The sequence below is a fragment of the Heptranchias perlo genome, chromosome 1, assembly GCF_035084215.1.
Source record: "Heptranchias perlo isolate sHepPer1 chromosome 1, sHepPer1.hap1, whole genome shotgun sequence".
Classification (NCBI taxonomy): Eukaryota; Metazoa; Chordata; class Chondrichthyes; order Hexanchiformes; family Hexanchidae; genus Heptranchias; species Heptranchias perlo.
Window position 1 is genome coordinate 156488202 of NC_090325.1, and position 25266 is coordinate 156513467.

Below are 25266 nucleotides of genomic sequence, written 5' to 3' on the forward strand. Positions count from 1 at the left end.
CCAGGGCCTTCAAGGAGTGACGACATGGACGAGGTTGATTCCTCAGAGGAGCTCCATGCCTCTGAGGGTGCAGTGTCACATTATAGTGAGCCATGCACCAGCGCATATACTCACACCTCAGTGGGTCCTATTAGAGAGGAAGTTGGATTGTTACCTGGTGAGTCACCACACACAAGTGAGCAACAGCAGACACTGGTGGCAGGGGCAGCTGTGGATAGTTCGCGTCGGTGGCCTCACTCCTCTCCAAGCTCTGCTCAGCTGGGCGCAGATGCTGAACCCTGGGGACCATCCTTGAAAAGGAGAATGATAGAGGTACAGGCACATCTTTGGACATACTGGAAGACGTGCCACGCTCAGTCTCCACATTAATGCAAAGAATGGAGGAGTCCACCTCCAGCATTAGTGGACTGGTGGCGCAGGTGAGTGCGGGAATGTCTGCGATGGCGGGGGGGGGAAGAACAGCAGCCTCCGTTGCGCTTCACGTACGGCTCACAAATGAGTCCATTCAGGCCCAGGCAATGGCCGTGCGGACTCAGGGAGAACAACCTGCTGCCGCCTTAAACAGGCAAACAGAAACACTAGCATTGGCCTTACAAGGCATCACATATGTCCCCTGAACTGTTGTCCAGCAGAGTGGTAGGAGTGATGTGGCCCTGGCCCAGGAGAGGGATGATGGCGTAAGGCGACATGGACGTGGGGACTCCACTCAAAGCGCCCCCACGTCTCTCCCGGTGCCCCCTCCCCACCCAACATGCTGCCTCCTCTCCAGAGGCCGAGTCTGCCCCTGCACAGGTGCAGGTGGAGCAGTCATTGGCAAGGCCCTCACGGGCTCCAAAATCCAGAGGGCATAGGCAGAAAGTATCAAAGTAGTCTGGGCATGAATCTGAGCAACTTGTCACTACCTCTGCTGCAGCCACAGTGGGTGCACCACGTAGAAGCGGTAGGAAGAGGAACTCTAAGGTTTTTTAATCATCAAGGGTGAGCACAAAGGTGTCTGACAGAATGTCATGTTTTTCATTTCTATTTGTATTTGGTTAAATGCACATTAAATGTTATGATTCTCACCACCACTGCTTCGCCTTGTCCATTCTTGATTCCCTTTTGTGAAAGCGCCCTGTCATGTGCGAGACTTGATGCCACCCAGTGGGTGTGTTTACAGTGGGTGTATGTGTAGTTGTAGGACTGTTTTGTGCAACCTGCGGGGGTGAAGAAGAGGGGCTGGTGTTGGTGGTTTTGGTGCTCAATCCAGGTGGTCTGAGTACTTGACTATCATCACTTTGCAGATCTCCCTATGAGAATCTGTCAAATATGAGTGACTCCCTGGCATCACAAGCAGCCAGGTGAGCTGCTGCTTTGCTGATGGTTGGCCCATCTGCCCCCTCCTCCTCCTCCTCCTCCTCATCTTCTTCAATGTTGATGACAGGTGGGGTTGCTTCATGAGCGCATGAGACCTCACCCATCAGTAACCCTCTCTGTTGAGTGATGTTATGCAGGACACAACCCACAACTATTATTCTACACACTCTCACTGGTGAGTACTGAAGGGCACACCCAGACTGATCCTGGCACCTGAAGCGGATCTTCAGCTTTCCTATGACTTGTTCAGTAACAGACCTGGTGGTGATGTGACTATCGTTGTACCGCTGCAGTGCCTCGTTGGGTTTCTCGCAGGTGTCATGAATTACATCTGCGTGGTGAACCCTTGTCTCAAAGGAGCCAGCCCTTAAGTCTGCCTTATGCATGGAAGAGAGCCGGGATTTTGGATTCGGCAGAACGAAGGAATCATGGCAGCTGCCAGGGAATTTGGCACACACCTGCAGAAACTCTTCCGGTGGTCGCAAACCAGCTGCACATTGATGAAGTGATATCCTTTTCAGTTGATGAACAGTTGATGCGTGTGGAGGTACTCGGATTGCTACGTGTGTGCAATCGATTTCCCCTGGAAGCCAGCCAAAGAGTGGAAACCCACTGCCCACTCAGTCTGGCTGATGTCATTGAAGTAGTGGGATGTCCTGGCAAACAAACCATCCGTACGACCTGTCATATACACTTATGTGCAGATGACTGAGACATCCTGGTGATGTCACCGGTGGTGCCCTGGAAGGATCTGGAGGTGAAGAATTTGAAGGCAGTGGAGACTTTAACTGCAACGGGCAATGCATGCCCATCAGGCCCATCTGGGAGCAGCTCTGCATGAAGGAGCCAGCAGATGTCTGCAATCATCTGTTAACTCACTCTGAGCCTTTGTGGGCACTGCTCTTCAGAGATACCCAGGAAGCTCAGCCTGTGCCTGTAGACCTTCTCACAAGGGTAGTGCTTCCTGCGGCCTCGGCCCCTCCATTGGTCCCCTCTCTGCTCTTCTGCAGATCCCTGTGGCACACTCTGTCTTGTGGAGCTGCAATTCCCAGAACTGCCCGCCATGCCTGCTGCGGATGGTGATGTGCCTCCTCCGCAGATGTACTGGTGAATAAATCCATTGTGCCTCCCATCCAGATGGTGTCAGTTTGAGGGAGTCCAAAATGTAGGTAAATATGTGTGAACACAAGAATTCTGAGTGTGAACAAAGAAATCTCAGTCTAAACACAAAGAACTCCCTGAGAGTTTCTCGCAAACCAGCTGCGCATTGATGGAGTGAGATCCTTTTCAGTTGATGAACAGTCCTGACGCATGTGGAGGTGCTCGGATTGCTACGTGTGTGCAATCAATTTCCCTGTGGGAAGCCAACCAGAGAATGGAAATCCACTGCCCTCTCAGTCTGGCTGATGTCGTTGATGGGGAAGTTGAAGTAGTGCGATGTCCTGGCAAACAAGCCATCTGTGTTATCTGTCGTATACACAGACTCCCCGTGAGTCTGAGAGAACTGATCGCCCTGCTGCAAAAACTCACGATTTCTTCACGTGTCAAGGTCCAAATAGCTGCCGGCTGCAACTCGTTTTCATGGTGTGTTTCAGAGGCCATGGGAGTCACTTTCAGGTAGAGTTAAAATCGTTAGTCTGCCTCAAAACACTATAATTTAATTCCCTTAACTACTTCAAATACCTTAATTGCCCCTTTAAATGTCACCCCGCCGGCTTTATGTGCCGACGGGACTTCCGGGTTTCTGAAGCGTGCGTGCACCCAGATGCGCCTGGGTCAAATGTGGAAGTCGGCGTGTTAGAGCCGGGATTCATTCCCGCTCCCAACTTTAAAGATTTTCACTGCCACCCCTGCCCTCAACCCACCCATTCTTCGGGGTTAAAATTTACTCCATTGTGTGTAAACACCACCCCCCAGCAGGTTTTGTTACTCACAGAAACTTTTAATAATCCACAGTTAACCCTTCATTAATGCAGCTGTGGCTCAGTTATAACCAGGAACTGATTTAAGGTTGACAATCGGGTGCATTTTGGGGGTATAGTCCAGGAAGCTTTACTCTGTGATATTCCTGATTCAGGACTGCACAGGTGTCAGCTATACTCAGTGGTGGCACATTCACCTCTGATTCAGAAGATTGTGGGTTCAAATCCCATTCCAGAGATTTGAGCACCTTACCTAGGCTGACATTTCAGACACACGACAACGCAAAATCGTCGAGCAGAAATTGATAGCCAAGTTCCGCACCCATGAGGACGGCCTCAACCGGGATCTTGGGTTCATGTCACGCTACACGTTACCCCACCAGCGAACAAATGTTATCTGTTTTTAATATAACGGGTCAGTTGCTGTCTTTTCTATGTTTCTACCTCTCTATCTCTGTTTTTTTTTGGTGATTTATATATTCGGAGCCCTTGCAGGTAACACCTGTCTGTCTGCACACTGATTGCCTTGGCAACGGGCAGTTGAAAAAACTGTCTGTAATCACCAAGCATTGTTCTGTGATTTATAAATGCGATTTCATTTCGAGGATTTCATTTCCAACAACATTTACCTGAGGAAGGAGGAAGCCTCCGAAAGCTTGTGAATTTAAAATAAAATTGCTGGACTATAACTTGGTGTTGTAAAATTGTTTACAATTGTCAACCCCAGTCCATCACCGGCATCTCCACACCAATTGTGAAAGGCATCTCTTGGCCACACATTGGGCTGTGAAACAGGCACCTCTCCCATCACCCTCCTCACCCATCACACGCCCACCCAGGTGCTCCTGGACGGGAGAATCAAGGATGGGACAGTGAGCAGTGCCCGCATTGCTCGCTGGACCCTGCTTCTCTCACAAATGGACCTAAAAGTAAAAGGGCTCTGCGAGCCAAAGCTCGCAGCTAACCTGGTATATCCTGGAACAGCCCACCGGTGTTCCATAGAAGGGGTTTGGGAAGTAAACATAGGTTTACGGGCCGGGATACACCCCACAGGCCGTGAAATCTATGTGGATGGCTCCAGCACAGTATCTGCTGGTGAGCGACTCACGGGGTGTGGAGTTTATGACCCAGCGGCAAACCTTGCCCTGGCAATTAAGCTCCCCAGCACCATGAGCGCCCAGCAGGCTGAACTGTCCGCGGTAGTGTACGTGGTTACACACTCCGAGATCTTCCCCACCCCATACACGATTTGCTCGGACAGCATGTTCACATGCAATTCGTGTACGGAGTACCTGGCCATCTGGTCCCGCCGCGGATACACCTCCGCTGACGGGAGACCCCTCACAGTGAAACCCTTGCTGGAGAAAATCTTAGCAGCAGTGGGGGAGGAAGGGGAGGTTTTCATCCATAAGGTGAAAGCCCATTCCTCCGCAGAACCCCGGAGTGAGGGCAACCGGCAGGCCGACGTGCTAGCTAAGGAGGGTGCCCGCACAGGCACTTTCTGGGACCCATATGGGTCCCGTCCTATAGCAGCAGTCACGGGTAGGAATGGGACACAGGGGAGTGCAGGGGTAGCTTTAACCCCGGACCTTAAGATGGTCCAAACCCAAGACCCCGTCCTCAAGGCAGTGGCAGAAGGGAAAAGGGTAGAGGGCCCTTACAGCACAGCAGCCCTCTCTGTAAAGGAGGGCATGCTGTTTAAGGGAGAGCAATGGGTAGTACCGCAGCAGCACAGGAGGGAATTCCTTCAACTGACCCATGAGGGTCCAGGAGCGGGGCATCCCGGGCCTGAGACCACCTGGCAGTGGGTGGAACAGGCAGGATGGTGGCCAGGACTCAGGGAAGATGTCCGCGAGTTCTGTGCCAGCTGACTGGTGTGTGCTGCTAACAACCCTGACCCCCACAAAAGGAAGGTACCTATGGGACAAATCAGGAGGGTCGACGCAACATGGCAGTCGAACCAGGTCGACTGCATCAGGCCCCTACCCACCGCCCAGGGAGGCAATAAGTACTGCCTAGTCCTGGTGGATGTGTTCACAAAGTGGGTCGAAGACTTCCCCTGTCGAACAGCCACAGCTCTGAGTACAGCCAGGATCCTGGTCAGGGAGGTGTTCTCACGATGGGGGCTACCACAGTACGTGGAGTCCGACCAAGGGAGCCACTTTACCGGGCAGGTCATGCAGACTACCCTTATGATACTCGGCATAGAGGGGAAATGGCACGTTGCACACAACCCACAGTCCTCAGGGATTGTAGAGAGGATGAACAGAACCTTGAAAGAAAGGCTGAGGAAAGAGACGGTAGACTCACCTAGAAAGTGGGTAGAAGTCTTTCCGTTGGTCCTAATGGGGATCCGAGCCAGCCAATCAAAAAGCATGGGATATTCCCCACACGAGCTCATGACTGGTAGGGTTATGCGGACCCCCACCCATGTGCTAGCCCCGGTGCTCACGGAGGGTCAGCTCAGAGAGGTGAACTGGGACAGCTTCGTCAGGAATCTGTTTGAATACCTTAAACAGGTTCACTGGCAGGCTGCTAGCAACATGGGAAAACAGCATCGGAGTAACCGACTGCTGTTAGAACCCCGTACGCACCACGAGTGGGAGATAGGGGATCAGGTTATGGTAAGGAATTTTGCTCGGCTGGGCAGTCTAGAACCATTATACATGGGGCCCTACAGCATTGTAGATAAGGCGAGCCCCATGGTATACGCTATAAAGCTGCCTCGGCGCACCAAATGGTTCCACATTAACCAATGTAAGTTGTTTAAATCGGAGAGAAGGGAACAGCCAGTTGGGGCAAGGTCTGAGGATAAAAATCCTCAGCCTGCAGCAGGAGCAAACTCACAGACAGGGCAAAAGAGTAACGAGGGAGAGAGTAGGGCCTCTTAAGGATCAACAAGGTCATCTATGTGCGGAACCACAAGAGATGGGTGAGATCCTGAATGAATATTTCACATCGGTATTTATGGTTGAGAAAGGCATGGATGTTAGGGAACTTGGGGAGATAAATAGTGATGTCTTGAGGAGTGTACATATTAAAGAGAGGGAGGTGCTTGAAGTCTTAACGCGCATCAAGGTAGATAAATCTCCGGGACCTGATGAAATGTATCCCAGGACGTTATGGGAGGTTAGGGAGGAAATTGCGGGTCCCCTAGCAGAGAATCATCCACCGCTACAGGTGAGGTGCCTGAAGATTGGAGGGTAGCAAATGTTGTGCCTTTGTTTAAGAAGGGCGGCAGGGAAAAGCCTGGGAACTACAGACCGGTGAGCCTGACATCTGTCGTGGGTAAGTTGTTAGAGGTTATTCTGAGGGACAGGATCTACAGGCATTTGGAGAGGCAGGGACTAATTAGGAACAGTCAGCATGGTTTTGTGAGAGGAAAATCATGTCTCACGAATTTGATTGAGTTTTTTGAAGGGGTAACCAAGAAGATAGATGAGGGCTGTGCAGTAGACGTGGTCTACATGGACTTCAGCAAAGCCTTTGACAAGGTACCGCATGGTAGGTTGTTACATAAGGTTAAATCTCATGGGATCCAAAGTGAGGTAGCCAATTGGATACAAAATTGGCTTGACGACAGAAGACAGAGTGTGGTTGTAGAGGGTTGTTTTTCAAACTGGATGCCTGTGTCCAGCGGTGTGCCTCAGGGATCGGTGCTGGGTCCGCTGTTATTTGTTATTTATATTAATGATTTGGATGAGAATTTAGGAGGCATGGTTAGTAAGTTTGCAGATGACACCAAGATTGGTGGCATTGTGGACAGTGAAGAAGGTTATCTAGGATTGCAACGGGATCTTGATAAATTGGGCCAGTGGGCCGATGAATGGCAGATGGAGTTTAATTTAGATAAATGTGAGGTGATGCATTTTGGTAGATCGAATCGGGCCAGGACCTACTCCGTTAATGGTAGGGCGTTGGGGAGAGTTATAGAACAAAGAGATCTAGGAGTACAGATTCATAGCTCCTTGAAAGTGGAGTCACAGGTGGATAGGGTGGTGAAGAAGGCATTCGGCATGCTTGGTTTCATTGGTCAGAACATTGAATGCGGGAGTTGGGATGTCTTGTTAATGTTGTACAGGGCATTGGTGAGGCCACACTTGGAGTACTATTTACAGTTCTGGTCACCCTATTATAGAAAGGATATTATTAAACTAGAAAGAGTGCAAAAAAGATTTTACTAGGATGCTACCGGGACTTGATGGTTTGACTTATAGGGAGAGGTTAGACAGACTGGGACTTTTTTCCCTGGAGAGTAGGAGGTTTAGGGGTGATCTTATAGAAGTCTATAAAATAATGAGGGGCATAGATAAGGTAGATCGTCAAAATCTTTTCCCAAAGGTAGGGGAGTCTATAACGAGGGGGCATAGATTTAAGGTGAGAGGGGAGAGATACAAAAGGGTCCAGAGGGGCAATTTTTTCACTGAAAAGGTGGTGAGTGTCTGGAACGAGCTGCCAGAGGCAGTAGTAGAGGCGGCTACAATTTTGTCTTTTAAAAAGCATTTGGACAGTTACATGGGTAAGATGGGTATAAAGGGATATGGGCCAAGTGCAGGAAATTGGGACTAGCTTAGTGGTATAAACTGGGCGACATGGACATGTTGGGCCGAAGGGCCTGTTTCCATGTTGTAACTTCTATGATTCTATGATTCTATGTTCAGCTGGTTCCAAAATAACAGCTTTGCTGAAATTCTCTGTTTTAGTTGCAAGCATGATCCTGACCTCCCAGTGAATCGCCACGTTAACTCTCGCTCCCATTCTTGTTCTAATCTTTCCCTCTCCGGCCTATTATACAGTTCCAAATAAGCTCATCAAAAACTTTAACCACAATGGGGGTCATTTTCACCTTTTTGCCACCTGGGCAGTAGCCTGGCAGAGCAGATCACCTGCTGGTTATAGAACTCACCATATTTTTGTTCCATTGATTCAGGCAGTTCTCGGGCAGCAATCTGCTCCACCAGGTTATTGCCCAGGTGGCAAAGCTAAACATTACACCCAATATCTCATCTTCCTCTTGGTCACTCTGCATACCTCCAGTTTTCAGAACTTGGTTGCATTTCCCCATTTTCTTGCTGGTTTCTCCCATTCACATTTCACTGTGTTCCATTCTATTTTGGAGTTGCTTTACTACTCCTTTATCTTTCCATTGCCTTTTCACAGCTTGACTGAGATGACCTTTGTGTACCATTTTGCACTTTTCACCTCTTTCCAGCTTGTTTTAAATCTCTTTCGAAGATGTTAATATTAACCATCTTTATAACAGTTATGTAACAGTTAACATATCTGTAGTTAAGATCTTTACCACCCCTATTTGCTTTGGTCAGCCAAATAAAGAAACTTGCCGAGCTTTTTCGGAGTTCTGACAAAGGGTTTCCACTTTAAACACCAGTAATTTCCGCGGGGCTCTCCCAATCTCATGCCGTACCTTTGGCAGCAGATTGGCTGAAACCCACTGCCCGAGGGAGTGGTCGAGGCAGATTCAATCATGGCCTTCAAAAGGGAACTGGATAAGTAATTGAAACAAAAAAATGTGCAGGGCTACGGGGATAGGGCGGGGCAGTGGGATTAGCTGGATTGCTCATGCGTACAGCTGGCGTGGTCTCGATGGGCCGAATGGCCTCCTTCCGTGCTGTAACCTTCTATGATTCTATGATTCTAGGAACATTAGTTTTGATGTCAATTCAAAACTCACCCACTGCAGTAACAATGAGGCCTGGGGTATTTTACCTCCTGGGTCTCATTTAATTGTTGCTGGCCAACTTCCCACACATTGGGGGGTGGGAAGTCGACGGGAAGCGACGCATTTTCGCACGGCCCAGAGGCCACCTGCCAAGTTCAGGAAAGTCCATGGGAACAATTGCCAGGCATTGTTCCCATCGGGGCTTCACGGTCAGTTGTGGGGGGGAGGGGGAAACCCGTTCGCAGCAGGGGAGGCCTGAGATTTTCTCTTAGGACATTTTTCATCAAACAGTGATGTGAGCAGTGCCTTTCGTCTGTTAAGTTCCTACAACATGTCTTCCTTCTCTTCAAATGCAGGCTTCGACTTTTGTAAAACATAAAGATTGTAACGTAATTAACCATTTGAAGATTGAATATGCCTTATATTTTTTTTAATGGTTTTCTCTTCTAATATCTACAAGTATAATTTTACTGCACAGTTTCCTTTGCAGGGCACGTCAAATAAAATTACAGCACCACTCCTTCTCCTCTTGGCCCCACAAGGAAATTTAAAAGAAAAATTGTATTATTTTTGGGGCCTCTTTTGGCCTTGATCCAGTTCCTTGCTGGGTCGGCCTAGCGGAATATTGAAGTTGGGACCAGACGTGCATATACCAAAAGGGACTCCGCCGGCTTTGGGTGGGTTTCCTTGCCACCTACAGTGAAAATTCCGGCAGATCAGTTCCCGGCGACTTCAGGGCGAGTAACTGACCTGGGGGATTTTAACTGCCCAGTTTCCTCCAGGAGGGTAGGGTTAAAATCACCCCCATGGTGTAAATGATAGTTGTGGCAGGAGATCACAGAACCCCCACGGAAATTCTACCCTAAAATGTTTCCCTGTCTTTTCAGCTGCTCTCGGGCCTGCAGTGCTTTCCCATTATTTTCTGCTTTATTAGAAACACAAATGTCTGCTTTTTACTATACAATTTGTATACCTACCTTTACTCAACAGATGCTCATGACGTTTTTCATCGAACAGTGATGTGAGCAGCTCCTTTCGTCTGTTAAGTTCCCACAACATGTCGTCCTTCTCCTCAAATGCAGGCTTCGGCTTTTGTAAAACAAAAAGATTGTACAGTAGTTAACCATTTGAAGGTTGAATATGCTTTATACTTTTTAAAATGGATTTCTCTTCTAATATCTGCAAATATAATTTTACTGCCCAGTTTCCTATGCAAATAAAATTACTTTACCGCAAAAGACCGTTAAACTTTAATCTGATTTTTTAATGAACATGGTTATATCACTATATTCCCGATTGATCCTATCACAAATTCCCTTTTATTAGTATTGGAATGTACGAACTCCTTTCCACAGTTTCAACTGTTTGTCAATGTACATTTGTGTTCATTTATACAGAACGCTTTTCCAAGAAATATTAATCAACGATGTGCACTTCGCTTTATCAACAAATACATAATTACACATTGCTGTCCTAGGCTGGTTTCAATTTGATGATGATGACTACCTGAATATCTGCAAATTCGTCCCTCAGTCCTCTTTCAATGTTGGTTTTCAGTTTGCCCCAGAAATCAAATCCATTAGGTTCAAGTCCAGGGGTTCTCTCTAGCCATTGCTTAAAAAAATCAAAGATAAAATATTAAAATGTAATCATGATTGAAAATATATACAGCAACATGGGTGACTTCCCTCTTCCACCCTCAACACTAATGATTAATGAATCCCTCTCACCCATCCCCAGGAGTAATGAACAATGAACAAAGTATCACAACGTCAGGGCTATTGCAGTTACAGCTAAAAGATAAGTCAAAGTTTTAATGTGAACTTGCTATTAACTCACTACATGCACCATTCCCTGTATACTTCAACCTTTGACCATTATCAACTTCCGTTGCCTAACATTCAGAGAAATCTGCTTTACTGACCAAATAAACCCATTAAAGTTGTGCTTTTATTATCACATTCTAAAAGGTTTACCAAGGCAGATGGTGAAATAAAATGTTTTTAAGATAAATTATAATCAAAGTTTTGGCAAATGTATAGTGCTCCTTACATATAGGAAGAGGTCAATTGAAAATTTCAAAACTGATATTGATAGAGTTTTGTTAGGCAAGGGTATTAAGGGTCATGGAACCAAGGCAGTAGATGGAGTTAAGATACAGATCAGCCATGATCTTATTCAATGCGGAACAGGCTTGAGGGGCTGAAAGGCCCACTCCTATTCCTATGTTCTTATGGTGATATGTCTCAAAGTGCTTTACATCAAGGAAGAAATACAGTGGGGTCAATTTTAACACACCCCACCCAGCAGGAATGCGGTCGGGGGCCTTTAAAATTGCATGCTGTGAGTTACTGCCCTGTTCCCGCTGTAAACACGCTGGCCACCAATTTAACTGCTCACTGCAGTAAGATGGCTGAGATGCCTGCTGGAAACAGGCAGTAGCTTCATGAATTTATGCAAATTGGGGTCCTCTTTCATCAATGGAACCCCAATTGCATTTAAACATAGGCCTGAACGTGACTTCAATGGAGTGGGGTGGGGTAAATCAGGCATCCAACTCAAACCAAAAGGGTTTTGAGAAGTTAAGCCCCCTTGCTACTAATTTGAAGACCATTGGAAACAATCTTTCATAATGTATTCTCTAAGAACCTTAAATAATCTTGAAACCTCTATAGATTGGCCCATAACCTTATCAGTCTGTGTAAAAAAAAGGTGCAACTTTTCAAGCCCTCTCCAAAACTATATCCTCTCATTCATCATCATTTTAAGTAATTTGTGCCTTTCCATGGCTCTAACAACCTTCCTAAAAATGGGTGCCCAATACTGCATGCTAAACTACAACAGTGGTCTAGCTGAAGTCTTGTACAAATTCAACGGCCCCGATATTACCAGGGAGGCAGGATGGCAGCGGGGGGAGGTGACTGGGCGCTTGGGTAACCCTCCCAGTAAAATCCATCTGTTCCCCATGCGATTGCGGGTAAATTGAAGCCACTTATCGTGGCTTCCAGGTTTCCCGTCGTCAACCTGCGCAGCGGGCGGACTGTGCACCCGCATCACAGGTTGTTAGCTGGAGGAGCCCGATTTAAAGGGGTAGTCCTCCAATGCTGCTCCTGGAGCAAACAACCAAAATTATACAATGGAGCAGACCAGGGGAAAGGCTGCTCCCAGATTTACCGATGCCTCACTGCAGGTCCTACTGGATGGGGTGAGGAGGAGGAGGGATATTTTCTACCCGGTGGACGAGAGGAAGTGGCCTGCCTCTGCCACCAAGAAGGCCTGGCTCAAGGTGGCAGAGGAGGTCACCAGAAGCAGCAACGTCTCCCGCACATGGATACAGTGCAGGAAGCGCTTCAATGACCTAACTAGGTCAGGCAAAGTGAGTACACTTACTCATTCTCCTACACTCCGTCTTCCACATCACCGCCCCCACCCCACAACTCATTCTGCACTGCCAACACTATTCTATCACATCACTCCTCACACCCACTCAAACCTCATCCTCAACTTACCTGCACTTACTCACCTCCCCAGTACTCATCCCACCACTACCACTCAACCCAAACCTCATACAATGTCATGGCTCTGTCTCATACTCACCCTCTGATGCATCTCTTTCACGGTAAGCCTCACCCAAACCAATGCATTCAGCGGCTGGCCACGTCACCATCCCTCACTCACGCCTCTCTACTTTCTCCCCTTAGAGAAGAAGAGAGCCCAGAATGCACGGGAGAGGGTGAAACGGGAGGGGGGCCGCAATATCAGGTTGTCCTCACGGACGCGGAGCAGGAGGCGCTGGAAGTAAGCTGCACCCTCGAGTGCCTGTCCATTGGGGATGCCGAGACTGCCACATGACAAATGGCTTGTGACAGAACTTTAACATTCAGCACTCACAACAGCAATTGATATTAACATGCCTTGCCATCTTCAGCACCTCAACATCTGTTATCATGCTTAATATTGCCTTCTGTTCTCTTACAGGGCCTTCAGCGACTGCTGTGACAGCGGAGGGCGATTCCTCAGAGGACCTGCCGGCCTCTGAGGGGGCACCGTCACATCTGAGTGAGCCATCCACCAGCGCAGATACACACACCTCGGTGGGTCCCCGTCCTCACTTAGTTGGGGTCGCACATGGTGAGTCCCCACACACATGAGCATGAGCAGACACTGGTGGCAGAGGCAGCTGTGAGAGTCTGCGTCAGTGGGAGCACTCTTCTCCAGGCTCTGCTCAGCTGGACACAGATGCTGAACCCTGGGGGCCATCCTTTAAAAGGAAAATGATCAAGGGGCAGCATTGCATTTGCGAGGTGCTGAAACAAATGCCAGGCGCACTCTCCACAATCGCGCAGAGGATGGAGGAGTCCAACTCCTGCATGAATGGAATGGTGGCACAGGTACAGGAGGGAATCTCTGAGATATTGTCACAGGGACGTGAGGGCATCTCAGATAGTGTCGCGGGTAAGTGCGGGAATGTTTGCGATGGAGGGAAGGCTAGCCTCAATGGAGATTCAAGCATGGCTCACAATGAGTCCATTGAAGCCCTGACAACGGCCCTTTGGACTCAGGGTGAGCAACATTCTGCCGTCTTAAACAGGCAGGCAGATACTCTGGCACTGGCCTTACAAGGCTTCACACATGTCCTCCAAGCTGTCGTCCAGCAGGGTGGTAGGAGTGAAGTAGGCCTGGCCCACGAGAGGGATGATGGCGAAAGGGGACATGGAAGTGGGGATGCCACACAAAGCGCCCCCACGTCTCACCTGTTGCCCCCCTCTAAACTTGTACCCACAATGCTGCCTCCTCTCCAGGTGGCCGAGTCTGCCTCTGCACAGGTGGAGCAGTCTGTGGAGGGGCCCTCACGGGCACTAAAACCCAGAGGGCATAGGCCCAAAGCATCTAATCGGTCAGGGCATGAACAAGAGCAAATTGCCACTACTTCTGCTGCAGCTAGAGAGGAGGCACCACCTAGGAGTACTCGTAAGCGTAAGGCAAAGGTTTTGTGAGCACAAAGGGGATGCACAAGGCGGTTTGACAGTTGATCATGTTTTTTTTATTTATATTTGCTTTTTGTTAATCGCACATTAAATATTATTGTCACCACTACTGCGACGTCTTGGCCATTCTTGACTGGCTTGTTTAATAAGTCCCTTTCATGAGGTTCACCATGAACACCCACACTTGATGCCACCCATTGGGTCACTCTACAGTGGGTGTATGTATTGTTGCACAACTATTTTGTGCAGGGGGCAGGGGAGCAGGCTGGTGTGGCCGCTCCTCTGTCCAGGTGGTGATGACTGGAATCTTCACACTGTCTGATGTTAAGAGAACCATTCACATATCAGTGACTCCCTGGCCTCACGAGCAGCCAGGTGAGCCGTGTTCTGCCCATGGGTTGCTCCTCTGCCTCCTCCTCCTCCTTCTCATGGGTGACAGATGTGGATGGGGCCTCCTACAGTGGCACCCCTCTCTATTGTGCCATGTTGTGTGGGGCACAACAGACGACTATAATGCATCCCACTCTGTGTGGTGCGTATTGAAGCACTCCCCCAGAATGATCAAGGCACCTGAAGCGCATCTTGAGCAGCCGTATAGCATGCTGATAGGTAGACCTGGTGGCGATGTGGCTGTTGTTATATTGACGCTGTTGCTCGGTGGTGGGGTTCCTCAGAGGTGTCATGAGCCACGTGTGCAGGGGGTATCCCTTGTCCCCGAGGAGCCAGCCCATGCGGGTGTTCGGTGCGTGGGGCAGGATGTTGGACTCCCGGAGGATGAAGGAATCGTGGCAGCTGCCAGGGTATCTGGCGCACACGTGAAGGAATCTCTTGCGGTGGTCACAGATGAGCTGAGTATTGATGGAGTGATAGCCCTTCGTGTTGGTGAACTGGCTCATGTGGAGGCGCTCGTATTGCTATATGGGTGCAATCGATTACACCCTGCACCTGTGGGAAGCCAGCCACAGCGTGGAATCCCACTGCCCTCCCCGTCTGGCTGAGGTCATCCGTGGGGAAGCTGACATAGTAGAGGCCCTGCGAAACAAGCCGTCGGTGACCTGCGTTATGCACTTGTGTGCAGATGACTGAGAGAGCCCAGCAATGTCCCCAGTGGCACCCTGGAACGATCCGGAGGTGAAGAAGTTGAGGACAGTGGTGACTTTGTCAGCGACAGGTAAGAAGATGCTGCTGGGGCCAGCTGGGAGCAGCTCGGCCTGAAGGAGGCTGCAGATGTCTGCGACTGCCATGGAATTCAATGTAGATGAATGTGAGGTCATCCACTTTGGATCAAAAAAGGATAGAACAGGGTACTTTCTAAATGGTAAAAAGTTAAAAACAGTGGATGTCCAAAGGGACTTAGGGGTACAGGTACATAGATCATTGAAGTGTCATGAACAAGTGCAGAAAATAATCAAGAAGGCTAATGGAATGCTGGCCTTTATATCTAGAGGACCAGAGTACAAGGGGGCAGAAGTTATGCTGCAGCTATACAAACCCCTGGTTAGACCGCACCTGTGAGCAGTTCTGGGCACCGCACCTTCGGAAGGACATATTGGCTTTGGAGGGAGTGCAGCGTAGGTTTACTAGAATGATACCCGGGCTTCAAGGGTTAAGTTACGAGGAGAGATTACACAAATTGGGGTTGTATTCTCTAGATTTTAGAAGTTTAAGGGGTGATCTGATCGAAGTTTATAAGATATTAAGGGGAACAGATAGGGTGGATAGAGAGAAACTATTTCCGCTGGTTGGGGATTTTAGGAGTAGGGGGCACAGTCTAAAAATTAGAGTCAGACCTTTCAGGAGCGAGATTAGAAAACATTTCTACACACAAAGGGTGGTAGAAGTTTGGAACTCTCTTCCGCAAACGACAATTGATACTAAATTTAAATCTGAGATAGATAGTTTTTTGGCAACCAAAGGTATTAAGGGTTATGGGCCAAAGGCAGGTATATGGAGTTAGATCACAAATCAGCCATGATCTTATCAAATGGCGGAACAGGCACGAGGGGTTGAATGGCCTACTCCTGTTCCTATGTTCCTACCTGGTGACTGATTCTGAGCCTCAGTATGCACTGCTCCTCAGAGAGGTCCAGGAAGCTGAGCCTCGGTCTGTACCCCCTGTGGCGAGGGTAGTACCTCCTGCAACGTTGCTTTCTCTGTTGTTGCCCTCCGTGCTGTTGTGCAGGTGTCTGTGGTGCAGCAATGTGTTGTGGAGCTCCACGTGGCAGAGGTGGATGGCGTGCCTGGCAAGGCTGGTGATGTTGCTCGTCCTCGATGAAGTGTTGAATGCAGCCATGGCGCCCCTATCCTGACGGTGAGAGTTTCAGGGGGTCTGCAAAGTAGGTAAATGTGTTTGCACAGCAGAGTTTAGGGTATAAATTAAGAATTTTGAGTGGAAAGACAAAGGTGTTGCAGCCAAAACTTTGTCTGAAGGAAACTTTGACGTTGCAGGAAAGGATGCCCCAGAGCATGGTACATTGGCGAGACCATGCAGACGCTGCGACAACGGATGAACGGACACCGCGCAACAATCGCCAAACAGGAGGGTTCTCTCCCTGTCGGGGAACACTTCAGCAGTCATGGACATTCAGCCACCGACCTTCGGGTAAACATACTCCAAGGCGGCCTTCGAGACACACGACAACGCAAAATCGTCGAGCAGCAATTGATAGCCAAGTTCCGCACCCATGAGGACGGCCTCAACCGGGATCTTGGGTTCATGTCACACTACACGTAACCCCACCAGCGAACAAATGTTATCTGTTTTTAATATAACGGGTCATTGACTGTCTTCCTTCTCCCTCTCTCTCTTTTTTTTGGGGGTTTGTATATTCGGTGGCCTTTTAGGTGACACCTTTCTGTCTGCTCACTGTGATTGCCTTGGCAACGGGCAGTAATCACCGGGAATTTTTCTGTGATAAATGCGAAGGATTCGAAAATTTCATTTCCACACCGTTCACCTGACGAAGGAGGAAGCCTCCGAAAGCTTGTGGAATTTAAAATAAATTTGTTGGACTATAACTTGGTGTTGTAAAATTGTTTACATTTGTCTGAAGTGACAGAGTGCCCTGCTGCAATAAATCAGGTTTTCCCCCACATGGCAAATAATCCTTTGCATCTCCCACTGGCTGCTGGCTGAAACACGTCTGCTCCATCAGGGAGTGTTTCCCACAGCACAGGAAACACGCTGAGGATCCTTCAAAATTGCCCCCCTGCCAAAATCTCCACTCAATGAGGTCTGTCAAGTACCTCAAGTATCTGACTAACTATCTAAAGCAGCATCCCGCTGGCTTTAATTGCCAGTGGGAGTCCCGCATTCGGGAGCTGCGCGCGCACCCGTACGCGTCACTAGGGAAGTCAGCGGGTTGGAGTCGGACTCCCGCCATTTTAGGAGCCCCCTCCCCCCAACGCATCTGCTCGGCCATCCGAAAATCGGCCCCAACATCTTTCTTTGCATTATTATTTCACGCCTCCATGTTTGAACCCAAAATCCCATTTGCCTATTTTGTGGCATTTCCCATCTGCACTTTCACCTCCAAAAGATCTATGGCCTAGAAATTGGACCTCATTGTGCCCGTTTACCAGGCAAAAAAACGGAGGAACAGAGGTCCAATTTAGGGGGCCAACTTCTTGCACCTGAACAGCATCAGAAACACTTCTGACACTATATTGGTTTGGGCGCTGCAGAGGTCTCTCTAGCATATACCTAAAACAGGCATTAGGCTCCTTGAATATGTTAATAAGGGACATGTCTAGGATCCATTCTGGACATTTGTTTGCCCTGCGCAGAGCAGGCATTGAACCTGCTCCACTCAGGATTACTTGACCTACATGCAGCCTAACCAGCAGTCGTTACGTTAAAGAGAGCTCTGGAGGCTGCCACCAAAAAGGTAAATTTTTGGAAAAAAAAAAGTGAACTTAATATTGGGCCATGGTGGGCAGGAGTGCTCCTCCTGCCACCTTAGCAAAACTACCAGCCGCTGCCGCCCACCCCACCCCCACCCCAATCGTTTCTCCCCGCAGCACCCCCCCACCCCAGGACCTACTTGAGGGCCACTGTCGGCGTTGCTGTGGCCTAACATGCATCCTTGCTTGCTGCCTGGGGTCACGCAGTAGGCATCCACAGCTTATCGGTCTTATTCAAATGAGGCCTGAGGCCCAATCGATAATGTTCCGGCACACGGATTGTTCCCTGTGCCCAGTTTGCACTAGTGCAAAGCAATTTCTACCCCTATATACCTGCACCCATGTTCCTCTACTCTATTAAGAAGCTTATGACTTAGGGTAAGCTTCCTTTCACTGCTTTTTCTTACCAAAATTTACTACAACACATTTTATTGCATTGAAATGCATCGGCCTCCTGTCTGCCCCTTCTGCTATCCTGTCTATATCCTCCTGCAATTTCTTGCATCCTTCTTCAGTATGCCATGCCCACCAATTTGGTATAATCAGCAGACTTTAATATCATTCTTTTTGTGCCTATATCTAAGTTATTTATATAAGGCAAAACAAAAGAGGTCTCTCTGCACAGATCCGTAGGCACATCACTACCCACATTTTGCCAATCAAAGAATCATCTATTAATTGCTAATCTTTGTCTTTTGTCCTCTAGCTATATTCCAATCCATGTGGCTACAATCATTTTAATACAATGTCCCTTAATTTTCAGAACAAGTCTCTTTATGAGACAGCCTTCTGAAAATCTGTATATGTATTTCTTTTATGTACACACTCTGATTTCCTTAAAAAACTCAATTAAATTAGTCACACATGAACTGCCCTTTACAAATCCATGCTGATGACCCTTGTTTAGCCTATGCCTTTCGAAGTGTTCACTATTTACACCCCATATTACGGATACCATCCCTCTCCCTGGCCACTGTCTGAAGCTGAACCAGACTGTTCGCAAGATTGGCGTCCTATTTGACTCCAAATTGAGTTTCCGACCCCATATTTGCTTCATCACCAAGACCACCTACTTCCACCTCCATAACATCGCTCATCTCCGCCCCACCTCAGCTCATGTGCTGCTGAAACCCTCATCCATGCCTGTGCTACCTCTAGACTTGACTATTCCAATGCTCTCCTGGCCGGCCTCCCACCTTGCACCCTCCATAAATTTGAACTCATCCAAAACTCTGCTGCCCAAATTCTAACTTCCACCAAGTCTCTTTCACCCATCACCCCTGTGCTCGCTGACCTACATTGCCTCTCAGTCCGGCAATGCCTTGATTTTAAAATTTTCATTCATGTTTTCAAATCCGTCCAGGGCCTCGCCTCTCCGTATTTCTCTAACCTCCTCCAGCCCTACAACCCTCCAAGATCTCTGGGCTCCTCCAATTCTGGTCTCTTGCGCATCACCAATTTTCACTGTTCCACCACTGGTGGCTGTGCCTTCAGCTGCCTAGGCCCTGAGCTCTGGAATTCCACCTTTCCACCTCTCCCTCCTTCTTTAAGACGCTTCTTAAAACGTACCTCTTTGACCAAGCTTTTAGACACCTGTCCTAATATCGCCTTATGTGGCTTGGTGTAAAGTTTTGTTTGATAACGCTCCTGTGAAGCACCGTGGGACATTTTACTACGTTAAAGGCGCTATATAAATGCAAGTTGTTGTTGTTTTAGTTGGGTGAGTTTCTACGGGAGGGGGTGGTTCTTCCATTCATCCATCGAAATTTTGGTGGGAGAACCGTGGAAACCCCATTAAAAACAATGTAAATGGATTTCTGCCCCTGCCACAGTACTGAAAAGGTGCTAACCAAAGTTACAAATGGCAATCTCTATATCTATAACTGGTGCATTATTCTTTCTCATCCTGTTCAATCTCTCTGCAACTTTTGAGTCAGTTGATCACACCACTCTTCTCCAATGCCTCCTCCGTTGTCTCACTCATTGGGATTGCCTTCGCTTGGTTTGATGCTTACCTACCAAATCATAAAGCATTTCCAGCAATGGCTTTTCTTCCCACCCCAAACTCTGGAGACCCCCAAGAATTTATTTTTGGCCCCCTTCTCTTCATCAACATGCTGCCTCTTGGTGACACAGCCACAGAAATGGGGCAGCTTCCACATGTATGCTGATGACACCCAGCTCTACTTCTCCACCACCTTTCTTGACCTCTCCACTGCATTTATGTCGTCAGACTGCTTGTCTGATGTCCAGTCTTGGATGAGCCACAATTTCTTCCAAGTAAAACATTGTGTGAAGATCAAAGCTATTGTCTTGGGGGTCCCCACCACAAATTCTTTACTGATGCCACCGATTCCATCCCGCTCTCTGTCCACCATCTCTAGTGAACCAGACTGTTCTACTCTCAGCTGATTTTCCAACCCCACCCCCTCTCCATCACTTTCACCTCTGTAACATCACTCACCTCTGCCCTTATCTCAGCCTATCTGCTTCTGAAACCCTCATCCATGCCTATGTCACCTATTTCAATGCTCTCCTGGCTGGTTTATCATCCTCCACCCTCTGTAAACTTCAGCTCATACAAAACTCTGCTGCCCGTATCTTACCTGCACCAAGTCCCGCTCGTCCATCACATGGCCTCAAATTTAAAATTCTCATCCTTATATTTAAATTCGTCCATGGTCCCACCCCTCCCTATCTCTGTCACTTCCTCCAACACCACAACCCCCGCAAACTCTCAGTTCCTCTGACTCTTGTGCTTTCCCTCCTCTCTTCACCCCGCCATTAGCAGCCATGGCCATCAATCGCCGAGGCCTCTTGCTCTGGATTTCCCTCCCTATAACCCGCCACCTCTCCATCTCTTCTTCTCCTGTAAAACCCATGTCTTTGACCAATCTTTTGGTCACCCATCTTAATATCTTATTCTTTTGCTCGACATCTATATTTTTGATTGCACCTCTGTGAAGCGCCTTGGCACATTTCTCTACGTTAAAGGCATTATAAAAATGCAAGTTGTTGTTGTCATCTGGGACTTCCATCTCGTTCATTGTGAAGTGCCCTTCTTTAAATTAATGGCACTATATAGATGCAAGTTGTTGCTTGCTTTGCTCCTTATGCTATTAACCAATCCTCTCCAACTAAAAAATCTCCACGTAATATAATTAAATTAATGCAGTACTGAGGGAGTGCAGCACTGTCGGAGGTGCCACCTTTCACATGAGATGTTGATAGGGCCAATGGGGCCTCGATTTAAGTGGATATAAAAGATTGCATTGCATTATTCAGGGAAGAGCAGGGAGTTCTCCTGGTGTCCTGGCCAATATTTATGCCTCAACCAATATCATTAAAATTATCTGGTCATTATCACATTGCTGTTTGTGGGAACTTGCTATGTGCAAATTGGCTGTCACATTTCCTACATTACAATAGTGATAACACTTCAAAAGAACTTCATTGCCCGTGAAGGGCTTTGGGATATCCAGAGATCGTGAAAAGCACTATATAAATGCAAGTTCTTTCTTTTCTTTCTTTAAAAACTGAACTCCAATTTTTCTTCAAAACTTGGAGAAAAAATGCCCCTTTAGTTGTATTACACACAAGACAACACACAACATAAATTGTTTCAGACTCCCACACTGAAGAGAATATGTTCCTCACTGTAATGTATTTATGTGGCTGACAGAACTTCACAAAAAAGATCTGCAATTCCAGCCTTGAGTGCTTATTGAAATATCACTTGTCTTATCTTTCACCTTGCTGAGAAAATCTGTAACATCGTTGAGCATTGTCTGAATCTCAATGTTGAGTACCTCGACAAGTTGTAAGAGTGTTGGTTCTAGCTCAGATCGAAGCAGTAACTCATTGTCCTTCCCTATGAAGTTGTCCCTATAGTGCTTTCTGCTGTAAGGAACTCGCAGACTCTCCGGAACACCAATTTTATTCTCCAGAAGGCGAAACTGCAGGCTCTGAAATCCAGATGCAGGTACTAAATAATTCCTTTAAAAACATATGTAAAAAATAATTAGCACGTTACATTGCAAATAGATTGAAATTCACTGAAAATTGCATTCTGTTTGCTCATATACTATATATAAAATAAACCAGCGTGTTGGCCCACAATTGGCTTTGTCTCAGAGTATTTATCAGTCACCTTCTGGAAAATAGGAAAATTGCCAGTGTGGCACATGTAAGATTAGCCTATCCAGTACACATATTGAGAGGTTTCACTGTACAACCACTGGGTCATGCTATCATATGACGAGATACTGGTCAATAAAGGTACCCTCCAGATCATAGGGGATATGGGATCCATTTACGTGAGTGTCTGGTAGTGCTGAACCTGAGAGGATACCTAGTGCAAAACTACAATTTATAACACACTGCATGGTTACACGTAATGTCCTCTGAAGTGGCCTAACAAGCTACTCAGTTGTAAAATCAATTGCTATTAAGAAGGCCCACCATCACCTTCTCTGAGCAATTAGGGATAGGCAATAAACGTCATCTTGCCAGCATCGCCCACATCCTGCAAAAAAAAATTATAAAAAAACAAGTAAGCATTGGGTAATGGCCACAGAAGGAGGAAAGATTAGAAAGGAGAGAGCATTGTTGTTAGCTGTTACTACACAATGCAAATGGGTTGAAGAGTGATGCCTGAGAATGAACTCCTGTCTGTTTTCTCATCCACAGGACGTGTACAGCCCAGCATGACAATAGGCAAGAAAAAAGGGGGAAAAAAAATCTCCAGAGTTATATACTCTCAAAAATTACTCATTTCAGAAGTAATTTTATGATAATTACAGATTTTTTTTTCAGGTTTTCATGTTTTTAAATTCACTGCTTAAAAAAAGTTAAAACTGGTGCTAGTCAGGCAAAAGCTGGACATTCACATGAAAAGAGCAAACATGAGCATGGTGAAACCATGAGTTTTATGACAATTGTGCAGGTGGAATCTTTCAAAAATCAGACTGATGAATTCATGGAAAATTGGTGGTGAGAATACTTTATTTGGTCTTTTATCAGTTTCATAGGTTTAACCTAGAAACTTGGGACTCTGATAATAAATCAATGTATGTTCCTCTCACAATGCTATAGTAATTGTAGAGGGTATTTTATGTGCTTACAACATAAAGCTTTGCACACCAGGGGCTCGATGTTACCAGGGCTGCGGGTTCGCGGTGGGGGGGCTATTGGGCACGTGGGTAACACGCCCGGCGAAATCAATCTGCCCCCCGCACGATCGCAGCCTAATTGGATCCACTTACCTGGTCTTCCGGGTTCCCCACTGCTGATCTGCGTGTCGGGCGGGCTGCGCATGCGCAGTAAGCTCTGTCAGCTGGAGGAGCTCTATCTAAAGGGGCAGTCCTCCACTGACAGATGCTGCAACAAATAGGAAAAAATACAGCATGGAGCAGCCCAGGGGGAAGGCTGCTCCCAGTTTAATGATGCCTCACTCCAGGTATCATTGGATGGGGTGAGGAGGAGGGGGAGGACAGAGATCTTCCCCCCGGCGGGCGGGAAGAAGCGGCCTGCCTCTGCCACCAGGAAGGCCTGGCTCGAGGTGGCAGAGGAAGTCACCTGCACCACCAACATATCGCCCACCTGCATACAGTGCAGGAGGCGCTGCAATGACCTAAGTAGGTCAGCCAAAGTGAGTACACTTACTCATTCCCCTACACTCCATCTGCCACATCACCGCCACCACCCCACATCTCCTTCTGCACGGCCAACACTACTCTGTCACATCACCACTCATACCCACTCAAAGCTCATCCTCATCTTACCTGCACTTACTCACCTCGCCAGTACTCATCCCGCCACTACCACTCAACCCAATCCTCATACAATCTCATGGCTCTATCTCATACTCACCCTCTCGTGCATCTCTTTCACAGTCAGCCTCACTCAACCTGTAACTACCTGTGCTGCAGCCACAGGGCATGCATCACATATGTGCAGTAGGCAGCGTAAGGCAAACGTGTTGTGAGCATGAAGGGGATGCACAAGGGTGTTTGAGGGTTTGTCATGATTTTTACTTATATTGAATTTCTAACCAACTCACATTACATATTATATTGGCACCACTACTGCCACGTCTTTGCGAATCTTGTCTGGTTTGTGCAATAATGCCCTTCCCTGAGGATCACAATGAAGACCCACACGTGATGCCACCCATTGTGTCACTGCAGAGTGGGTGTAGGTGTATTTGCAGGGCTCTTTTGTGCAGACGACAGAGCGACGTCGGCGATGTCCCCTGTGGCACCCTGGAAGGATGCGGAGGAGAAGTTGTTGAGGGCAGTGGTGACTTTGACAGTGACAGGTAAGTAGATGGTGCTCGGACCAACCGGGAGCAGCTCGGCATGAAGGAGGCTACAGATGTCCATGACTACATGTCGAGTGACTCTGAGCCTCCGTGTGCACTGCTGCTCATAGAGGTCCAGGAAGCTGAGCCTCGGTCTGTGGACCCTGTGGCGAGGGTAGTGCCCTCTGCGATGCATCTCTCTCTCCGGTTGCCCTCCCTCCTGCTGTGCAGGTGGATGTGTCACAGCACTCTGTTGTGGAGCTCCACGTTTCAGAGGTGGACGGCGTGGCTGGCGAGGCTGGTGATGCTGTTCGCCCTCTGAGGAGATCATGACTGCAGCTACGGCGGCCCCCATCCGGAAGATGTACATCTGAGGGGGTCCGCAAGGTAGGTACATGTCTCTGGACCCCGGGGTAAGTGTGCAAGTTGGTGAATTTTCTTGTCAGGAGGAGGGTGGTGGAGGCCAAACTTTGTCCCAAGTGACAGAGTGGCCTCCTGCAATGAGTGAGGGTCTCCCCCACCCCACCTGTCAAATGGACCTTTGCAGCTGCCACAGGCTGACAGCTGCAACACGTCCATTTCAACTGGGAGTTTTTCCCCCAGTATGGGAAACAGCCCCAGTTGTTTGTAAAATCCCACCCCACCTCACATAGTCCCTTAATCAGGTCTGTTAATGAACTGAAATAGCTAGATAAATATTGTCAAGTGGCACCCCGCTGGCTTTAATTGCCTGCGGGATTCCCACATGCGGGGGCTGCGCACGCACGTCGGCGTGTCTGTGGGGAACCCGGAAGTGGGCGGGTTGGAGCCGGGCTCCGGACCCGCTCCGGGATTCCCCGATTTTCGGAGTCCCCCCCGCCAGGAATGCACCCGATAGCGGGTGCTAAAATGAAGCCCCAGGAGTGCACATTGGGAATTTTGGACACATGTCTGCTGCAATTTTTGCTCATTAAAATTAGTGAAGGTGAGACTTCATCCCAATGTGTGAAAGAGCCCTTAAAGTGCCACAGGGTCTATGAGGTAGAATTTGGTTTGAGATGCATCCATTTTTCAGGCATAAAACAAGCACAAAGCATTTCAATTTAGCAGTGGGCCGGCCTGCATCCAATCTGTGCA

At 48.1% G+C, this 25266-nt stretch overlaps 1 protein-coding gene across 2 annotated transcripts in view; it reads right to left on the reverse strand.

Moving 5' to 3' along the window:
* Window positions 1–25266, reverse strand: part of LOC137300528 (tryptophan 2,3-dioxygenase-like) — a 96360-nt gene that overhangs the window by 19848 nt on the left and 51246 nt on the right. For both annotated transcript variants that reach the window (XR_010958136.1, XM_067969682.1), the window contains exons 6-8: window positions 21659–21845; window positions 10465–10572; window positions 9936–10047 (exon numbers count right to left, since the gene is read on the reverse strand). Coding sequence is in view for 1 of the 2 variants with exons in the window: in XM_067969682.1 (XP_067825783.1) it covers window positions 9936–10047; window positions 10465–10572; window positions 21659–21845 (407 nt within the window). In the remaining variant the exon portion in view is untranslated. The remainder of the gene's footprint in view (window positions 1–9935; window positions 10048–10464; window positions 10573–21658; window positions 21846–25266) is intronic.